This window comes from Sprattus sprattus, assembly GCF_963457725.1.
Source record: "Sprattus sprattus genome assembly, chromosome: 18".
Lineage (NCBI taxonomy): Eukaryota > Metazoa > Chordata > Actinopteri > Clupeiformes > Clupeidae > Sprattus > Sprattus sprattus.
The window spans coordinates 9,574,960-9,595,554 of record NC_137916.1 but is presented as its reverse complement, the minus strand read 5'-3'; the positions used below and the strand labels follow the sequence as shown (position 1 = coordinate 9,595,554).

The window sequence follows — 20,595 nt, the reverse complement described above, 5'->3', positions numbered from 1 at the left end:
GGCCTCTCCAAACCCTCACTTTCAGCCATGACAACTGGTAGCCCCTGGGCCAATCACAGCACGCAACCCCTGCCTGGCCCATTCATCACTCAGTTGTTCGACAGGGTGGTGAAGAAACACATCTCATCTCTAAAGGGAATGAAAGGCTCCTGACCAGTTCACCTAATGACAGGGAATGGAATAGAAATTGAAGCCCATTCACTGACAGAAATGGTCCTAGGCAACAAACTGTGGAAATGGGAAATATGATTGCGGTCGCCCCGGCCAACTAAATGCAACTCATTCAGTCTGTGTGTACAACATGCACTCTGCTTCGCTATTATAAATACTGACTGACATTTTGCACATGTGATGCTTATAGGGACTGTTTGCCTATCTTACCAAGGCTTGAGCTAAACAGTAGTTGACAACTGCAGAGGGGTAAATGAAAACCCTCCTGTTGCATACAGATGACACTCGTGCCTTCTGCATGTTATGCAGACATCATGTCAGAGCTTGAAGAGGAAGGAAAACTATACAACAGTTTGCTGTCATCTTAAATATAATTTATTCATTTTAAACTGCTTAAAACAAGATGTCATGGGGGCTGTTTGACTGCTTGTGGTTGGAATATAAGTATACAAGCACAGATGCTGAAACGTATGTCTATATGTGCGAGACACAGAAGTGCCAGTGTTTACTCTGTCACTAACAGACAAGGTTTCAATGAAATCACAGTAAATCCAGTTAAGAGTTGTTTTCCATTTTCTTATCTTTTCAAAATTAAGATAGACACAAACAAAAACAACTAAATCGGTAAAAGATCCCAACCAATTTCATCATCATGCTTCCTTCATCAGTCCATTCATATTGTCCATTAATTACAATATATGTATACATCCTCTCAAAATCTGTTTTGGGTCAGTTAGTAGTTCAGTTGTGTGACCTTTCACCCCCGGGGCTCAAGGTTAGCGGTCGGCGTTCATGCGGCGCAGTTTAGCTGGCAGGTTGTCCTCGGGGCGCCCCGGCGTGGGAGTTCTGACGGGCGTATGGAGGGGGGCGTGGGTGTGTGTGTGCGTGTGGAGCAGGCTGCGTTGGTGGAGGTCGCCCGTGGACTGGGTCATGACGGGCTCGAAGGCCACCTTGAGCGACTTGAGCTGCAGCCGCCCCTCGCCGCCGCTGTCGTCCTGACCCGGCGACGAGCTCATGCGCTGGAGCTTGAGTGGCAGGTCACCCGTGCTGCAGGCCCTCTCGGCGGGCTGCGAGCTGAGCAGCAGCACCTTTCTCTGGAGGTCCTCCTTCCCCGAGGAGCTCATCCGCTGCAGCTTGCTAGGAAGCCGGGCTGACGCCGACCCTCCTCCTCCTCCCGCGCCTCCTCCCCGACACTTGCGCTCCTCCATTGCCTCCATGCAGTCCACTGAGAAGACGCGGTCGCGGTGTGGTGTTGCCGTTGGCGATGAGAGTGAAGACTTCTCCCCAAACTCCTTGACACTATATGCGGGTGTGTTGACCTCAAAGGTGGAGTGGAACTGGGAGTAGTCGACCCGGAAGAAACCCTCCTCCAAGGACATGACTGGCAGGAAGCGGTGACCCCACAGCACCTCGTCCTCCGTGTAGGATGTCCGAGCCTGGCATGTCATACCTGAGAGAGAAAGAGAGAGAGATAGATAGAAAGAGAGGGAGGGAGGGAAAGAAAGAAGGACTTTTAATTTCATCTGTCACATACGTGTGATGGGGGATGACTGATTTGGATGTCTTATCAAGTCTTTCGACATGCAGAGTGGTTGAAGTCAATTGCTGTAACAAAATAAAAGTTGCTGCATTTGAAAAAGATGTCAGAATTGGAGTGGTTTAATCGGTTGGGCACTAAAAACTATGATGTTTTCTGTTGTCCCACTGACTATGATATGTCCAGTGTATACAGTGAAAGGAAAATTAAGACATGTTTATAAACAGTTTGTACTGTTGGTCCAATGTCACTGATGCAAAGAGGTGTTCACATTTATGTTTACGGTCCGATGCAAGGCACCGGAACCCTCTTCTTGGTTTAGCACACCTTCAACTTTGCTAACGTGACCTATAAGCACACACTCACAAAACATTAAAACATTTTAAATGGAAATTATCTCATTTAAACTGAAATACTTGAATAAGTCTCCTACACGAAAGTGAAGGTGCGGAAACCTTAGCCAGACCCAGTGGGAAAGATGCTCTTTTGCTCTGCTGCCTTTGACTCTAGACAGTCTTGTAGGCTCAGCTCCCCTCCCCCAGGAGGGCTTAGAGCTCATCCAGTAACTTTCAATTCTGACCAACAATCATTACCAAGGTTCCTTACTGAAACAAAACCCAACTTCCAGTCGAGCATTTCCAGTCCACTGTGAAGGCAGCACAAATTCTAGGATAGCAATGCCAAGACACACAATCACTGCCAGAGACAGAGAGCCAAAGTCATCAGTAGATTACGGGAGAAGGAGTTGAGGGAGAAATGCCATAGGAAAAGTGACAGACTGATGGCGACACTGAAGAAGAAACAGAGAAACAAAAGAGAGAAAGAAAACGCTTAAAGGAAATGATGGGCTAAAGAAAAAGAGAGCGGCAAAACAACCGAGAGAGAGAGAAGCTGCACAGAAAAACTGTGAAGAACAGCATCAGGTTGACTAAGTTATAATCAAAATGGTTCCGTTCAAAGCCATTGTGCTTTACTGAATGCAGGAAAACCTACATACCTTCTTATTTCCTATCGGACGTGAGTTCTCAACATAATTTACTGCTGCAAAGAAAAACATGGACGCCTTTCTCTTTTGCTCCCCCTTTCTATCACTCATTCTTCTCCCCCCTTGGTTCTCGTTCTCTCATCCACTGCTTCTTCTATTGATCATTCTCTCTGTTTCTCTCCCTCTGGCTGGCTCTTTTCCTGAGGGACTTGAACAGCACTGAGGCTGGCTCACGGTGAGCACCTCACAGAAGAGATTTAAGCACTCCTCCTGCTGTAACTCACACCAGGAGACATTCAACAGCTCATGAAAGAGGAAAAGCCAGCACCATTATTCAGCCACAACAGGAGAGAGAAGAGAGAGAGAGAGAGAGAGAGATACAGAGATACATAGACAGAGAGAGAGAAAGAGACATAGAGAGTGAGAGAGAGATCAGAAAGAGAGAGCGAGAGAGACACATAGAGAGAAAGAGAGAGCAGCTTTCTATAGCTCCGCCGTCTGATAATGAGTTTATGTGAGAACAAAACAAGGGCTCTTTAGAAGGGCAGCAGTCAAAAAGCCTGATCTGCTGGAATACTTGTAAAAATCAGAAGGAATGATGCACTTCCTCTGTGACAAAACAACCAGATGCGGCTTGCAGGGATCAATCGCCTCAGGCTTTTTTGTGCTCAACTCCGACCACGTGCAGAGCTAAATTAAATGTCAGCTCACACATCTAATTAAGCACTGGTCCGGGAGCTGTTGAAACCAGTTTACCAGCTGTTTGAATGCAAGGGTAACACAGACCGAGCCATAGCCATCATGAGGCTGCTTCATTGTCTGGTTAGGAAACCTATTTCTTCACCTAATTAGGCGCCTTAAAGACAATTTTTCGGATCACTGCGGTGATCCATACTATTGACCCTGAGCCGTTCATCATTGGTGATAAAATCATTCACAGAACCAGGCCACATTCATCATGAACAGTGAAGTGTGGGCCGGGTGAACCCTTCAGTAACAACCCGACAGGAGGACGCAGAGGATTTGACAAATTTTTTCAGTTTACAACTTCCATTTTTTATTGTTTTTAGAAATAGCTACCAATTATAAACAATAGCATTTGTACTAATGTCACTACTTACCATAATTTAGTGTGTGGTCATATATCCCTGTAATACAAATGCCTACCTGCAACATGCATAGAGTGTAGGATATTTAGCTACAGAAGGTGCTTGAGCACAAGTATTAAACATCAAATGAATGCTGCTGAATTTCTGAAAAAAGAGAACATATTCTGGTAATTTTCCGGTAAATTTGTGTCATTCTGAGAATGAGCTGATATCATTGACATTATTTGTACAGAATATTCAAATATTACATAATGTAGTTCATTATCAAAATTCACAGTATTAGTTTAAGTTGACTGCTTCTCACAGGACCTTCAGAAGGCTCCAACAGAAGCTGGAGGAACTGCGTGTAGGGATCTCGCTCTCTCACCCTCTCACTCTCTCATGTCTATAACGGTGTTGTCACCGTGTGATGCAGAGACCTGATGCTCAGTCACAGAGAAGGCCACCCCATTAGTGTCTCAGCAGGGAACCATGATGGTGGGAATTTGTCTGGCTGACCCCCATTGCTTATAAAACCACTTGTCTTGACATGGCTGCTTTTGCCCTGACTGTCAATCAATAAGCACTCTGCGCTCGGTAGACCAGACCTCTGGGTTACTCTCAGGGATGGGGGTTGGAGAGGTAACTATGGGGTTAGGCCTGGTTGTGAGTAGTTATGGGTTGTCACACACACACACACACACACACACACACACACACACACACACACACACACACACACACTAATGACACTATAGCACAGTGCAGTGCAGCATTTTGCACTTGTGACAGAGAGGTCACCACACTACACAAAACAGCGCCAGTAAATTCAGGGAGGGTAACAAAGCACAACAGGGAGCCATAGACCTACTTAGAAATCACGATGTCACAGTTCCTAGACCTCGTCTACTGGTGCTGCTTTTGATCACCAGGCGTGACCCAGAAAGGAAAATAACAAAACAGAGGGAACAGAACGTATCAAAAAGAGATGTGGAAAGAAGAAGCGGATGAATCTTAGGAGGAGAGTAAAAAACAAAAAGGATGTGCCAAGCCACCATAAGACCCTATGTACAACTATCAGTACGGAATGATCTTGAAAACAATGGGTTCAATTAAAGAGATAGCAAGGAAAACAGTGAGATAGTGGAATGCACTCCTTTATTACTGCGTTTGTGGTCCTGTGTGTGTTTGTGTGAGTGTGTGTGTGTGGGTGTGTGTGTGTGTGTGTGTGTGTGTGTGTGTGTGTGTGTGAGTGTGTGTGTGTGTGTTTATTGAAGAGGAGTAATAAAACACATCAACAGTCATAAATAAAAACAGAGGGGGAAAAGTGCCTGAGGCTATTTCACATGTCAATGTCCTAGACTTTCCATTGTCCCGTTTCACGCTTGCAATCGTTCCATCTCGTCAGTGGCGGGAGAGAGAGAGGGAGAGAGAGAGAGAGAACAAGAGGCTGACAGAAAGAGAGTGTATCGGCATCAGCGAAACACGAGACCTGCACGGCAAGCCTGGCGCTCGTACATCAAAGTGACTCGCGCATAACCGCGGGTTCTTATTATGCATAGCACTGGGCTCACGGCAAGCGGCGCACAGTAATAAAGAAGCCCTCATAATTCAATCAGTGGACAGGGCCCTCCTCCCAACTCGCCCCCCCCCCCCCCCCCACATCACTCCACCCCCTCGCTACCTCTAAGATGCTGTTTATACGAAGTCTAGTTTGTCTGCGTCCGTAAAGTTCAGAATACAGATAGCCCTATCACTTTGGCCCCCTTTACACGGAGTCTAGATTAACTGAATCTGGTTCATTTTTCACACCTAACGAATCTTTTAATTGTGTAAGGTTGGAGCCTGGTAACGAGAGATTTGCGTAAAGACTAACACACCCGTTTGGGATGAACTGACTGTAGTACATACCCCACGCCTGTTGGAAGACAGGAGGACACGGGTAAGCAGCCAGTAGACAAACTACAATTAGCAACGTTTAGCCTAACCGCATAGCCTACATTTAATCTGCACAGTAATACACTATGGTGGTTAATACAATCGGTGGTCAGAGCAGACTATTGGTTATGCGAAAATTAATTTTATTTTCTATTGATAATAAAGAGTTTGGAACATTGCAACATGATGTCTGTGAGTTGTTTAAATGCCTTTGCTTTATTGAGAGGCTGAGCTTGATCATTTCCCATGAGGCTTTGCTCCGACCATTCTACATTAATATATATAGAAAAAGCTAATTAAATCGCTGGACAATTTATATTTGTGGTCATGAAAGTTATCTAACATCTGAATAAAAAGAAATAGATCAAGATAGGAGGTTAAACAAAAATCAGTAGGCTGGATAAAGGCGAGACACGGCAGGCAAAAACATCGTTTTTTCACCAGTGGTCAATTTTGAGATTTTGAGCTAGTTCACTCCCTAAACATGTAATCTTTCATACTAGCATAAAGAAAATGTCCTAATTATACATTAATGTGTATATTCACATCTGTTCGCGGCGTCAGCATTCTCATAGGTTTCCAGGAAAGTTAGCAGTCTAACGTTACGTGCAGTATGTCGGCTTTCTGATGCCTGACATGTTTGGTACCGTTGGAAAGCGCTATAGCTCTCACACAACGTTATCTAATCCAAATAAGGACATTTCCTTTCCAGCAGTAACCAATGATGTTAGCAAAAACGGGGGTTTAAACCTAAGGACGCAATTTCATTGGTTCGCTCAGACGCATCACGTGGTATGTCTTGACACTTCCTGAATCTTTAAATGCGATTTTCTCAAAATGAGATTTTTGTCATACTCCAAGGATAATAACTCCACTTCAGTTCAACCTATATACACCAAACTTTCCAGTCTTGTACCCAACTATATTATGAAGACATTTACAGAGGGATTTGTAAATATATTATTCCTAGCCTGAATTATATAACATTATATCCCCAAAAACATGGCGAAAATCGATTTTTTTAAGGCTATTGACAGTCTTTTCTGATTTACAGGAAAACAAAAGTAGATATCCATAAATCCCTCTGTAATTTATTTCCCATCTAATATGCCAACAAAAGGGAAAAGGATTTTTTTAACCAGGCTTTATCCCATGATCAGACATGGTCTTTTAAACATTATGCAAATTAGCGCATATTTTATGAGATAACGCCTAATTTGCATATTCAAACATCAAAATACAAAAAACTTGTAATACATTTTTTTCTCATCTAAACATGACTAATCAACTGAGAAAGTTTCATGGTGATACCTATTATTTAAGATTTTTACCCTATTCACCTGTAGTGTCTCGCCTTAATGAGAGTGAATTCGAGACCCACCACGAGTGAGATGTGGAGGGAGAACAAGTGATATATATATTGGTTGTAAACGTGGGGCAATGACGTCATCAGGTTGCGTGAATCCGTCCAGACGAACACCAGCCCCCGTACCGATTCAAATCTACTCACTTTCTACCCCCGATTCGGATTGTTGCGGATACCGTGTGCGGATAGAGAGTGTTCGTCTAAATGATAGGGCTATCTGTATTCTGAACTTGACCGAGACAAACTAGACTTTATATAAACAGCCTCTTAGACGAACACTCTCTATCCGCACACGGTATCCGCAATAATCCGAATCGGGGGTAGAAAGTGAGTAGATTTGAATCGCTACGGGGGCTGGTGTTCGTATGCACGGATTCACGCAACCTGATGACGTCATTTTCCCACGTGATCCACATGCGATCTCCAACCAATATATATAACACTTGTTGTCGCTTTACATCTAACTCATGGTGTGGCTCGACCTCACTCTCATTAATCCAGCCTACTGATTTTTGATTAGCCTCCTATCTTGATCTAATTCTTTTTATTCAGACGTTACATAACTTTCATGACCACAAATATAAATTGGCCAGCGATTTAATTTGCTTTTTTATTCATAAATTGATGTAAAATGGTCGGAGCAAAGCCTCATGGGAAATGGGATGACAGACATGTCATGTTGTACTGTTCCAAACTCTTTTTTTATCAATAGAAAATAGAATTCATTTTTGCATAACCTTTAGTCTGACCACTGATTATATTAACCACCATAATGTAATGTTGCTAATTGGAGCTTGAATGTCTTGTGTAATGTGTTTATCCGTGTGCTGTGCTCCTTTACCGTGTGCTGTTTAGTCTTTTCTTCTACATTTTTCACGTTTTTTCAGTTGTCTGTAGCAGCGCTAAAGCGCCATCCACAGGCGTGGGGATGTACTACAGTCGGTTCATCACAATCCTGATGAGTCAGTTTTTACGCAAATCTCTCGTTACCAGGCACCTTCCTTACGAAATTAAAAGATTCGATTTGTGTGGAAAATGAACCCGATTCGGTGACCCTAGGCTTCGTTTAAACAGCCTCTAAGTCCCCACTCTGGCTCCACTCTCTTCTCCTCTACCTGACAAACAGAGCACTGAGGGGAGGAGAGGAAGGGAGAGATTTGGAGAGGAACGGAGAGAGTTAGAGAGGGTTGAATGACAGAGGAGGGGGGGGTAAATTGAGGAAAGGGAGCACAAAGGGAGAAGGAAGAGACGCTATCTCTGAGAGAGTGTCTCAAAGTGTTGAGTTATAAATCAATAGAGATAAATAAACAGAGATAAATAAAGAGTGAGTGGTAGAGATAGTGTGGGTGCATCATCGTGTGTGTCATAAAGAGTGACAGTACTGTACATGATATGAAGAACATCCTGGACTGGATGCACTGAGGAGGATGGACCCCAGCTGCATTGCCGGAGGCTGGAGAGAGGCATCATGTGAGGGGTAAGACAGTAGAGGTTCTGGGGGGGGGGGGGGGAGGGGGTGGTTGTCATGAAGCCATACCTGTGGTCTCCACGATGCCCTCCAGGATGACCACGATCTCAAACTGTTCATTCATGAGCGAGCGCTGCGACAGCTCGAAGAAGGGGCTCTTGGGATTGATCTCGTGGCAGATGGTGAGCGGCGAGACCAGGAAGAGCTGGTCGGCGCCCGTGCCGAAGCCCACGTCCAGCTCACACTGATCCAGCGGTAAGAACTCACCCTCGGGGGTCTGACGAGACTAGAGAGACAGAGAGAAAGAGAAAAGGAAAGAGAGAAGGACAGAAAGAAAGAAAGGGAAGGAGAGAAACAGGGGAAAAGAGAGAAAGAGAGTTCAGTAAATAACAAAAATGCTTGCCCGGCTAAGTACACAGACACACAGATAATGCAGAAGTAAAAACCTTTCTCTGCAATTTCCCTCTGGAGCTTGAGAGTCTTAAGATCTGCTTATGCACAGCTTTGGGACCAATGATCTGAGGTCAGGTCATATCATAATGACCTGTGAGTGGCACAGTGGTCACAGGGCCAGGGTCAGTGCAGTGAGGCGTAACACACCCTGCAGGTCATAACTGCATAACCACTATGAATATACATAAGTTCCCAAGGGAGAATCTAGTGAACACAGGCCTTAGGTCACTGTCTAGTATTTGTGTGTATGTGTGTGTGTGTGTGTGTGAATACTTTGTGTGTGTGTGTGTGTATTAGTGTGTGTGTGTATTAGTGTGTGTGTGTGTGTGTGTGTGTGTGTGTGTGTGCGTGTGTGTTTATGTGCGTGTGTGTGTGTGCGTGTAAGTGTGTGTGTGTGTGTGTGTTTGTGTGTGTGTGTGTGTGTGTTGTGTGTGATTTTGTGTGAGAAGAAAAGCAAGTGTCTGAAATGGCCAGTGTTTAGACAGGACCTGCCACACTCGCTGAACACTGAGGTGGAAACATTTAATGGCTAGCTGGAAAGGAGCCCCTGCACAGCTCTTTTTTCACCTCCCTCTCCCCTCACTGCTTGTTATTTTCCTTTGGTGCTCTCGCTTTTATGCCTTAGCTGTTCTTTTAAGAGTAGGCACTACGCTAAATAAGAACCACTCATTCAAACAGACACAAATATATGAAAAAAAATGCAGAGTGCCATTTCTAAGAATATTCTTCACATGGTCACGCAAATGTTTTACACATATAAAATATTCACACACACACACACACACACACACACACACACACACACACACACACACACACAAACACTCACATGCACACACACAAATACTTAGTTTTCGCACACATGATTAAACCTCACTTCCTATAGGATCTGACAGCATGGATGCGCGGCGTTGTGGCTGCACACCAGTTTACCTCCCATTAGATTATGGATTGCGTAAATTACCAGCGCTCACTGCATTCCAGATTATTTATGACAGCCTTCTCGACAATAGCGCCTAGTGGACGCTAATAATTGCAGACTCCCACGCTAGCGAGGCACATCAAACTCAACTAATTTGCCACAGATGCGCAATCAAAAGCTTTTTTCCCATGAAGTGTTATTTATAAACTCCCCCTACACACACACACACACACACACACACACACACACACACACACACACACACACACACACACACACACACACACAAACACTCACACACATTCATGTACACCTCTCACCTAAAAACCTCAAACCTCCCAGCTCTCATGCACAACCCTCACCCACACAGAGGCACAATAGCACAATAGCAATACCAGACGCCACTGGCAAACTCCCATTTCCCTCCTCTCTTCTGTTCACCCTCTCACTCATGTTTCAGGGAGCAGCTTGTGTTTGCAGCTCGGTGATGCAGTGAACTACAGCTATTGGGAGTGCTGAGATCAGCTCATATTTACATGATAAGTGGTAAAGGTCATGGATCAGCTGCAAACTGAAGAGGTAAATGCCTACATATCTCTTCGTCTCTCAGGGAAAACACACACACACACACACAAACACACACACACACACACACACACACACACAGACACACACACACACACACACACACAGAAACTCTCTCTATCACACACACACACACACACACACACACACTATAACAGCAGTAATAAGCTTCTTTAGCAGAATCCGTTTGTGACTGTTGTGCCGTACTGAAAGCCAACTGCAGAGCCATCAATGGAGCTGGACGATTTTTCTAGAAAAATGTCTTTGAGTTAACACTATTCCTGTCTGTTCTGTGAGGCTCTCTGAGGTAATTCCACATGTGTGTGTGTGTGTGTGTGTGTGTGTGTGTCTGTGTGTGTGTGTGTGTGTGTGTGTGTGTGTGTGTGTGTGTGTGTGTGTGTGTGTGTGTGTGTGTGTGTGTTCAGTGTGTGTGTGTTTGTGTGTGTGTGTGTGTGTGTGTGTGTGTGTGTGTGTGTGTGTGTGTGTGTGTGTGTGTGTGTGTGTGTGTGTGTGTGTGTGTGTGTGTGTGTGTGTGTGTGTGTGTGATCTGTTGGTGGCTCTGGGGGATGTCACCATTTCAGTGCGCTTCCCAGTAGACTTTGCTCAGCATTAAAAAAAGCAGATTATAGCATTCCACATGCTGACACACAAATCTTCTTCACAGAAGCGCCTGCAGCAACACTTGTCTCGCTAGTATAGGAAGCAAAGGCTTCTGTACATGGTACATGTCTTTTTCCTAAGCATGTTTGAAGCAGCTGATTGTTGTTGTTTTGCTGGATTTCTTGAAATGAGACGAAAGGAAGAGAGTGGAAGAAAATGGGCCATCTATAGCCCGACATTGCCTTCCAACTACTTTCACTGCCAAACTGAGCTGATGAGATATGGTCGGTTAGCTGCAGGCTGTATCTCTCGTGTGTTTAGCTATAAAAAGACACTGTAATGTTGACCATCACTACAGTTGCAGTATGCTTCATGACTGCCATTCTCACGAGTCTGGCTTTTTGGGAAGTGTAGTTTAGATTGCAGTTGTTACAGAGATCTGTGGTTAAGGCAAGGGTGTCCGTTGACTGCTCACTCCCCACCTTGGTGTGCGGTAGGTGGGGTACGGGGTAAGGGAAAGATACAACTGGATACACTTGAATCATGCTGGCAATTTTCCCATTTGACTGACATACTACCAGACAAGGCTCTTAGGTGATATATGCGGACTATCCTCTCTCTTACTTCAGACATTAGTTTGTGTCCTATCCACAAGGTTGTGGAAACATTTCAACAATAAGGTACAGACTTCAGTCTTAGTTTGTGTCCTATCCACAAGGTTGTGGAAATATGTCAACAATAAGGTACAGGTCATTGCTTATGTACCAGTGTTCCCTCCCGGGAGTGTTGACTCCCATATGACGTGAGTCACAGTGCTGTGATATCTGTAATGGGTCTGTAATGTGAGCTAAACGTTATGCAAGACAATGTAAGATATGGAAAGAGATTGACAAGAGAGCTCATTAGAGGAAGAAATAAGAACCATAAGTTCCATTTGTATGCTTTCTTATTGTTTTTTTCTGATTTGATTGGGGTTGCAGTTTAATTATTAATGAAATTCTATCAGTAAAAAGACATTGGGTGAAACTGTGTCCTTTGGTGAAAAAGAACGCATCCTTAGCAATTTATGAGGAGAAATCTCGTGTCTAGCCTCGCCCCTAGCTTGGGTCTCTGTCTCTTCTGCAGCCCTCTGTCAAACCTTTCAGCAATAATTATATCCTACTACAGCACAATATTTGTAAGAACACCAATTTGTCTCTCTATAAGAGAGAATGTCATGAGGAGGAGAGAGAGAGTGAGTGAGTGAATGAGTGGGTGAGTGAGAGAAAGAGAGAGAGCATTAATGAATGTGTAACTGGTTGAATGGGTGTATTATTACGCAACTGTGTGAGTAACCTTCAAATGTAATACTTGCCTAAACAAGTGAATTAAGCTATAGCAAGCAAATGATTTGAGGCTAGCTGAATGCCTTACATATTTCTCCTTTGATCCTGCTTCACCACCCCTCTTCTCCTCTCTAATGATGAATGACTGGTCTCTGAGTTGAGACGGACACCTTCAGTGGAGCTGCACGAATGGTACAAATTGTATCCCAGGCCCAGGCTTTTGATGAGGCTAATTGGATTGACTCAGAACCTGGAGTGATACTTGACGACATGAAACTGGTCAGGAAATGTCTAGAAAGCAGGCAGTGACACACACACACACACACACAGACACACACACACACACACACACACACACACACACACACACACACACACACACACACACGTTACCATGTCTACTGCGTGTGTGAGTCAGAGAGAGAGAGAGAGAGAGAGAATGCATGTATGTGTGAGTGTGTGTGTCTACGTGTGTGTGTTTGACCGAGCCTGGCCTTAAGCTTGCACTGTGGGATCCAGATTACAACAGGCAGCGGCGATAACAGCCACTAAATGAAATTGATCGCGAGCTAAAGAGCCTCTTGATCATCCAAGTCATTTTTACCCGCACCGCCTGATTTGAGAGGACTCTATCGATCATCAGAAAGAAAGAAAGAAAGAAAAAAAGAATGAAAGAAAGAGATAGGAATGACCCAGCAATGAGATAGGAATGACAACGAGGTTGAAGACAGAATGATCTCATCATAATTAAATTCAAGGACAAAAGGCTACTTGAGCAGAAAAGAGATTGCACCTCTCGCAACCTGACCAGTAAGCCCAGCAAGATATCACCATTCATTTCACCCTCCCACTATCTCACCCTCAGCCATCCTCATAAAAACACCTTTCGCCGACACTCACTAACAGCAACATACAGTAGCCTACTCGTTGGTGTTCATCACTAAAGCACGGGCTTGTCCAGTCTGCTTGTGAGAGCTGCAGGAAGGGTGACTACCCATGCAATGGACATGAAACATGACATCTCTTGGGGGCTAACCACTTTTACACTCCCAGGGGTTATGTTACACGTGGCTACATTAATGTGTACATCAGCTCTGCTGTGCTGTGCTGTGCTCTACTGCCTCACAGCCAAGAGCTTCAGCTTTCAGGTTAGGTCGTCTTTATGGATGCCTTTGGTAATAAAACATAAAATGCTACACTGTGAACATACTTTTTTTTCTGTGTGTCTTACTCACTCCGTCTCTCATGCACCAATTCCTTTCTTCCACTTTAAGAGTTTAAGAGCTTAAAGGAAGAGAGATGGAGAAAAAAACAGAAGGAAAAAAAGCAAGCCTCAATCCTTGTCTTTTTCCCTTTCACTTTGGTATGTGTATATTAATTAAATATATGCATGTATACTTCATCTCTTTCGATCCTCTCTCTCTCGCTCTCTCTCTCTCTCACACACACACACACACACACACACACACACACACACACACACACACACACACACACACTCACACAGACACACACATTCACACACACATACACACACTTTCACACACAGCTCCCAGCCATCTGTAAGTAAATCGGGAGCCTGGCCCTCATCATCAGCCAATTAGAATGAATTAACTCAATTTATACCATCACTCAGGGCCTGTTACTGTCGGGTATAAACAAACACAGCCAGCACGTAAGCACAGGCACACAAACTGCAACCTGCAACCCGCAACCCGTACATAGGCCAATGTTAAACAATTCAAGGTGAGCCTCCATCATCATTTGTGCAGCCAATGTGTTCTTCTGGCCACACTAGATACCCGTAGCTAGTCCTAAGAGGCAGGAGCAGCAGGTCGATCTCTGCTTCTTATGCATGGCTGCAGTCTCCTTCCCACGGCTAATAAGGGTCTCTACAGGTCTATGGATTTGATTATCATAGCAAAGCCCACAAACTGAGTCTGTGGATTTAAGTCCCCTGTGTGTGTGTCTAAGTGTGTGTGTGTGTGTGTGTGTGTGTGTGTGTGTGTGTGTGTGCAAGCAGGTTCTCCGCTCTCTCCTATCTCAGGCTGCTGAAGGGTTGAAGGCATTAGCTCCTCAGACATCCAGTGCATCATCAGAAACTTCTGGATCAATGTTTGCAAGGCTACCACACCTGATCCTCCAGAAGCTCTCAAGTGCCTCCCGACACACACTACAGCCTGCAACCCCCTTTTATAATTGCATTGCTCCCTTTATTAGAAAAGAAATGGAAATCAATGGCCTTGTGCTAGCGGCTGAAGCAGCCTTCTGCAGACACATACACACACACACATTCACACACACACACACACACACACACCCAAATGTGCAAACAAAGCTGCTCCAATAATGTTCTTTTAGAAAAAAGCATCTTCTTTTTGCTCCATCAACAATGGAAGCATGTTTAATTTTGTTTTCACCCTTGTTGCTTTCAACTCCCTTCTTTATATATGCTCTCAGGGTTGACTGTCTGAGTGCTCTTTGAATCAGAACAAAGACAGGCTGAGTGAATGTGTGTGTGTGTGTGTGTGTGTGTGTGTGTGTGTGTGTGTGTGTGTGCGTGTGTGTGTGTGTGTGTATATGTGTTTTCTCTATCTGCACCATGCCTTAGCCTGTCTGTGCGTATGTGTGTGTGTGTGTGTGTGTGTGTGTGTGTGTGTGTGTGTGTGTACACAAGGGTATCTGTCTGTGTGTGTTTGTGTGGCACTCCCACGTCTCTCTCTCTCTCTCTCTCTCTCTTTCTCAAACTCAAACAGATAGCAGCCCACTCATTCCCACCCACCACTCATTTCCACCACCTTCCTATCCTCTGTGCTCTACCCGCTCCCTACAAACGCTCGCAACAAGTTGAGTGCCCTGACGCCTGGCCCCGCCATTTAGATGCACGGGACACTGACAAGACAACACGACAACACGACAACACGACAACACGACAACGCAACAATGACAAGATGGCACAGTGGAGGCGGACACGGAATGAACAGCTGATTGTGTGTAATTAATAGAGACAGGGACGCGTGCCAGGCACTGCCTCTGATCCAGTCACTCGTTCAGCTGAGTGAGCAGCTGTCTAAATATATGGCATTCATATGTGCCGTTGATACACAAACACACACGTGAGTGCATACGTAGAAATAGCACCTGCTGAACAAATAAATGTTAGTCATGAATACACAAACACGCGTCCCTCTACACACATGCACACAGACACACATCCATGCAAATATTAACAAATACATGTGTACCCCAACCCCAGAAACAAACACACACACACACACACACACAAAGTTATTTGATTAAGTAGACACTTATGCAAGACTGTAAAGTCCAGCACCTTTTCTGTATTAGATACTGCAGCTTAGAAGGGGAAAACCCTAGCTGAAACAAAGAAAAAAGTGAGATCTCTTTCTCTCTCCCACACACATACACACACACACACACACACACACACACACACACACACACACACACACACACACACACACACATTTGCCGCTCTGCCAGTGCCTGAGGATCATTAGAGGTAGTGGGAACCCCTCCACACCAGGGCTACTTCTGCTATGCCTGACGTGGGCGTTCCTCATCATCTCTGTATAAAATGAGACGTAACACTACAGTGGAGAACATAAGACAGTGGTAATCAGAAACCATGGGTAACAGGGGATGGAATAAGCTGGGAGGTTGAAGAAGGGGGAATGAAACAACAGTGCCCCTGCTGTTTGTTTTGTGTAAATGCACACTAAGGTGAGCATGGGGCTGGGTGTTTGGGAAGAAGTGTGTGGTTGTGTAAATGTATGCGCTGGAGAGAGACAGAAATAGATAGAGACAGAGAGAAAGTGAGAGATAGAAAGATAGCATTTCCCTTCGGGGGAATTCTAACTTGTGCATCAGCTTACTATCACTACAAACACACACTGCTTTTCAAATGGCTGCTCTGCCTTTACAAATACCCACTGAGCAGCTACTTAGAGCTCAGGGAGTTATTTACCACACACTTCTGCAACACTTCCTCACCGTACTGCTAGTCATCAAACAGATTTAGCTTTCCCTCTGTTGCCGTCTTGCTTTGTTTTATCTTGGTAAAAAAAAAAAAAAACGACCCTCATCGATATCTCTCCGATTCAGTATTGTTGGTTTATGTAAGCTGAATGTGAGTCATGGAGGATGGTACTGAACCCGTTATTTCCAGGAGCGGTCAGAGTTATTTTTGTATTTATGATCCGTTTACACATTTATTGTGTCAGTGAGGGAAATCTTTTCAGATAAGAAGTGGAGCATTTGTTCCTAAATCCCCCGAGCAGCGCAGAAAATACCAGGGAGACCACAGAGTGGGTTGTGGGGAGAAAAAGAAAGATAGAGAAAGAAGGATATAGAGAAATATAGAGACACTGAGAGAGAGAGAGAGAGAGAGATAGAGAGAGAGAGAGAGACAGACAGACAGAGACAGACAGAGAGCAGATAAAGAATAAAATTGTACAGGATTGCCCATGAGAGTGTTCCTGCAGTGGTTGCCAGGACAAACGGCACACTAATTTGCTTTCCTTCTGACTCCCAACACATTTGTTTCCGCCTCACTCACTCTCCAATCACTCTTAGCAAGTTGCTTGCACTAATACACCGATCCCTGTATCATCCATTCACTCTCCCTCCTCATTAAGTCATCTTTTGAGCCTTCAAAGGTGGTTCCTCTTGAACCTGGCCCATCGTATGCCCAAACACATTCTCATTAAGTCAGTAACCCACTGGCTGGCGGCTGTTAAATGATCAGTGTGTCCTGACATATTAATAAATTAGTTCTGAATGGGTCTCTCGGTGTGGCGATCTGCTTGAGCGGGTCTGAGTGGGGCCGGACGCTGTGAATGCACAGTGACGTGTGCACGTCTGATCGCCGCTCTTCACTTTACCAGTGCAGAGGTAAGAAAAAGGTAAGAAACCTGTGCTTGAAGCTGTCTGTGGCACAGCACATGAGCCTACAGTCTCAAATGCTCTGCTGTCCAACCTCAAAGCTACAACGACATCATTGGGGAAGTGTTTGATATGAGATGCTTTTCCACTGCAGGACATTTGCGGGCCGTTTGAGGGGGACCAACACCTTTCCACTGCAGGAACTACCTCTGTAGGAGGAATACCTACTCTGGGGTAGATACTTCTGTGCAGCCCTGAAACTGCTGAGTGGGGTTGCAGTGATGGTTGATGCTTATTAGTTAAACACAATGTGAGTGGAAGACAACAACAAGCGTCATTTTTAAAACCTAATCCAGAGGTTACTAACTGAATACAGACGTAATCCAGAGGTTGCACCCTGAATACAGCTAAATCAGAGGTTACTCGCTGAATACAGCTAAACCAGAGGTTACGCGCTGAATACAGCTAAACCAGAGGTTACGCGCTGAATACAGCTAAATAAACCAGCGACCTAAACCAGAGATTACGCGCTGAATAAAGCTTAATAAATCAGCGACCTAAACCAGAGGTTACGCGCTGAATACAGCTTAATAAGGTATAGCTTATATAGTGAGCTTTTTGAAGTTAAGGTCACTGAATGAACAAGAAAACTGATCAAGTAAAACATCATAGTTATAGACAATATAGACTTGAATTAATCAAAGTTGTGTTGGTATATTAATTTATCACGTAATTAGTGTGCTTGCCCGAAGGGAAGCACAGTATTGTTCTTCATAAGTTTTCTTTCTTTATTCTCCCCGTTTTTCTTGCAGCTAACTACGCCTCGCCCGATTGAGATAGAGACGCCGTTCAAACACCGAAACGTCCGGCCCGATCCGGTGCAACCTGCTATGACTTTTCGTGGCGGTACTCCTTGCCACTCCTTTTTTATTCCTCTTTTTCATCCCCTTTTTTCCCCCATAGACTTGCATGGCAGAACTTTGAGGCATTATGACATCATAATAAGCTCATTAAACTGGCTTGCACCACTGTCTTTTAAGCACCGCCATATTTGTGTCTGATGCAAACACATTACGGTCATAACCTACGGTCACAACTCAAAGAAAGTTCAAAATGCTAGGGGATATGTTGTGCTGTTGAATGTGACAACCTAGATATACAACTAGATGGCGTTTCGTGAACGAACTGCGAGAGTGTGCTTGCTCTGTTAACAGAACGAAAAGCAAGATTATCGGGCCCGTATACGCTGTGATACAGCCGCGAATGATCACCATTCCTGGCTGATCGCGGACATTCCCCCGAAATATCTGTCTGCCGCATACTGACGGAATTTCCCGGGAAGGAACCTGCGAGGGGAGGGGGGCCGATGTGTTTAGCATTCTCACCTCCCACTGACAGAGGTGCGAAATGCTCTTATTAGCATATTGACTGTCAGCAGTCTAGCCACACACACCCTGCTGCAGCCATTGGTTGAAAACAACAAGGAATTGAATTAAAACGTCTTGTGATGAGATGGAATGAGATTCTGTCTAAAGGTCAGCTTTCAACAGACAAAACGTATCCCCTCCCAATTACAGCTATTGATAATAGCTAGCACGCTATTTAGCCTTCACCCAGGGCTTGGCTACAACTCGTTAGCCAATATTGGCACTCTTGCTTGCTCAGAAGAGTTTCTGTACACTTGTAATCTCCGGTTTATGGGGATGGATTATGTACAACATAAATGTCAATGTCGGGAAAAGAAAGTTGGGGCAGATGCTTTGCAAAAACACAGTTACATTTCGTGAGCGAACAAGACACTTTATTTCTGTTCGAGATACAAGAGGTGGCTACAGCGGAGGCGGTGGCAGAAGACCGTACATGTAAGTATCAGCGGTAATTAAACACTGTACTGATATTAAATGTACTACTAACATGCCATTCTCAGATTACTGCAAGTGACATGACATTGTGGAGTTAACGATACCGACAGTTTGCATACCTAGCTAGGTAGCATTAGATACCATTGGATCTTATCAATTATGCTAAACTAGCTGGATTAACAATGGAGATCCTCAGTTTAAATAACGGGTTTACATGACAACGCCTACGTTTGCCCGTTAACACATGCCTTTCAATAATTAATACCGTTACGATACTTAAGCTTGTCCTTCTAGAAATAATTGTAGCTTTCAATCATCTTTGTGTGTTTTGTTTTTGTCGTGGTAATTTCACGTGTCAGATGAGGAAGAAAAGTATAACAGTCTGAGTAATGTAACCAAATTTGAAGCATCGATACCTAGCTAGTAAACTCATTGCATATGGACTATACTAGGACAGGCTACGCACAACATTAATCAAGCAAAAAATAAATAAATATGTGACTGGTTTGAATAGCATAGTCTATTTGGGCAATTGTTATTATCATTGACACCACTTTCAACTGTCAAAACTATCCGTCTAGCTAAATCTGTTGGTTATGAGATTTCACAGCATTTCATATGGAGGATATGTGGTTGATTTAACTCTAAGGCCAGCTAGGCATAGTAGTTGTATTGTGCCATCACATCATTTGAATTTTCAAAATCTAGACTCATTGATTAACAAGACCTTTGGAGAAATAATTACATCCCATAAGAGATAATGTCACTTGGAGCCTATTTTAAGACTTCTCCAAGCTAAATGTAACACACTAGACCCTTTCACAATAAACAAGCAAACAAACAAACAAAAACAGAACAACAAAGATACCCTCATATGTCTAAACGTCAGTGGAGCCAAAATATAATGGTTGAGCTTGGTTGCTTGCTAAAATATATTGGTTGAAAACAAAAAGGTGTATTCAGTGTCACTGCAGATGGTTACACTGGAAGGCTGGCAGATTCATCCTACAACCTGCATTCAACGTTGTACTGAACACAGAAAACACAGTACTATACAGATTTTGTTCTCAGATATCAGTCTGTGAGGCCCCTCAACAACATATGCGCACTCGGCCACTGCAGTTGCTTGTGCTTGATGGCCGCAACAGAGCAAGCACACTCTCGCAGTTCGTTCACGAAACGCATTCTAGTTACATCTGCCATGAAGCCATTTCACTGAGGGTTAGCAAATTTACAGCAAATTTCAGCTGTCGCCTCTTCCCTGAGGTAATCCTAGCGTTATTTAACGCTCTAATGTTGGTGCTGCCACTGGAGAAATATGTCATTCTTTTGTCCTGCTGTGCTCAGAATTGACGACGCAATCGAAGAGCACAATATTAGACTGAAAGGG

The 20,595-nt window shown here is 44.2% G+C and overlaps 1 protein-coding gene across 1 annotated transcript in view; it reads right to left on the bottom strand.

The window, feature by feature from the left end:
• Nucleotides 1–947: 947 nt before the first annotated feature.
• Nucleotides 948–20,595, bottom strand: part of kcnj19a (potassium inwardly rectifying channel subfamily J member 19a) — a gene marked incomplete at both ends in the record, with an annotated part of 21,834 nt that continues 2,186 nt past the window's right edge. The window contains 2 exons of the mRNA XM_080856730.1: nucleotides 948–1,621; nucleotides 8,623–8,839. Coding sequence (XP_080712856.1) covers nucleotides 948–1,621; nucleotides 8,623–8,839 — 891 coding nt within the window. The remainder of the gene's footprint in view (nucleotides 1,622–8,622; nucleotides 8,840–20,595) is intronic.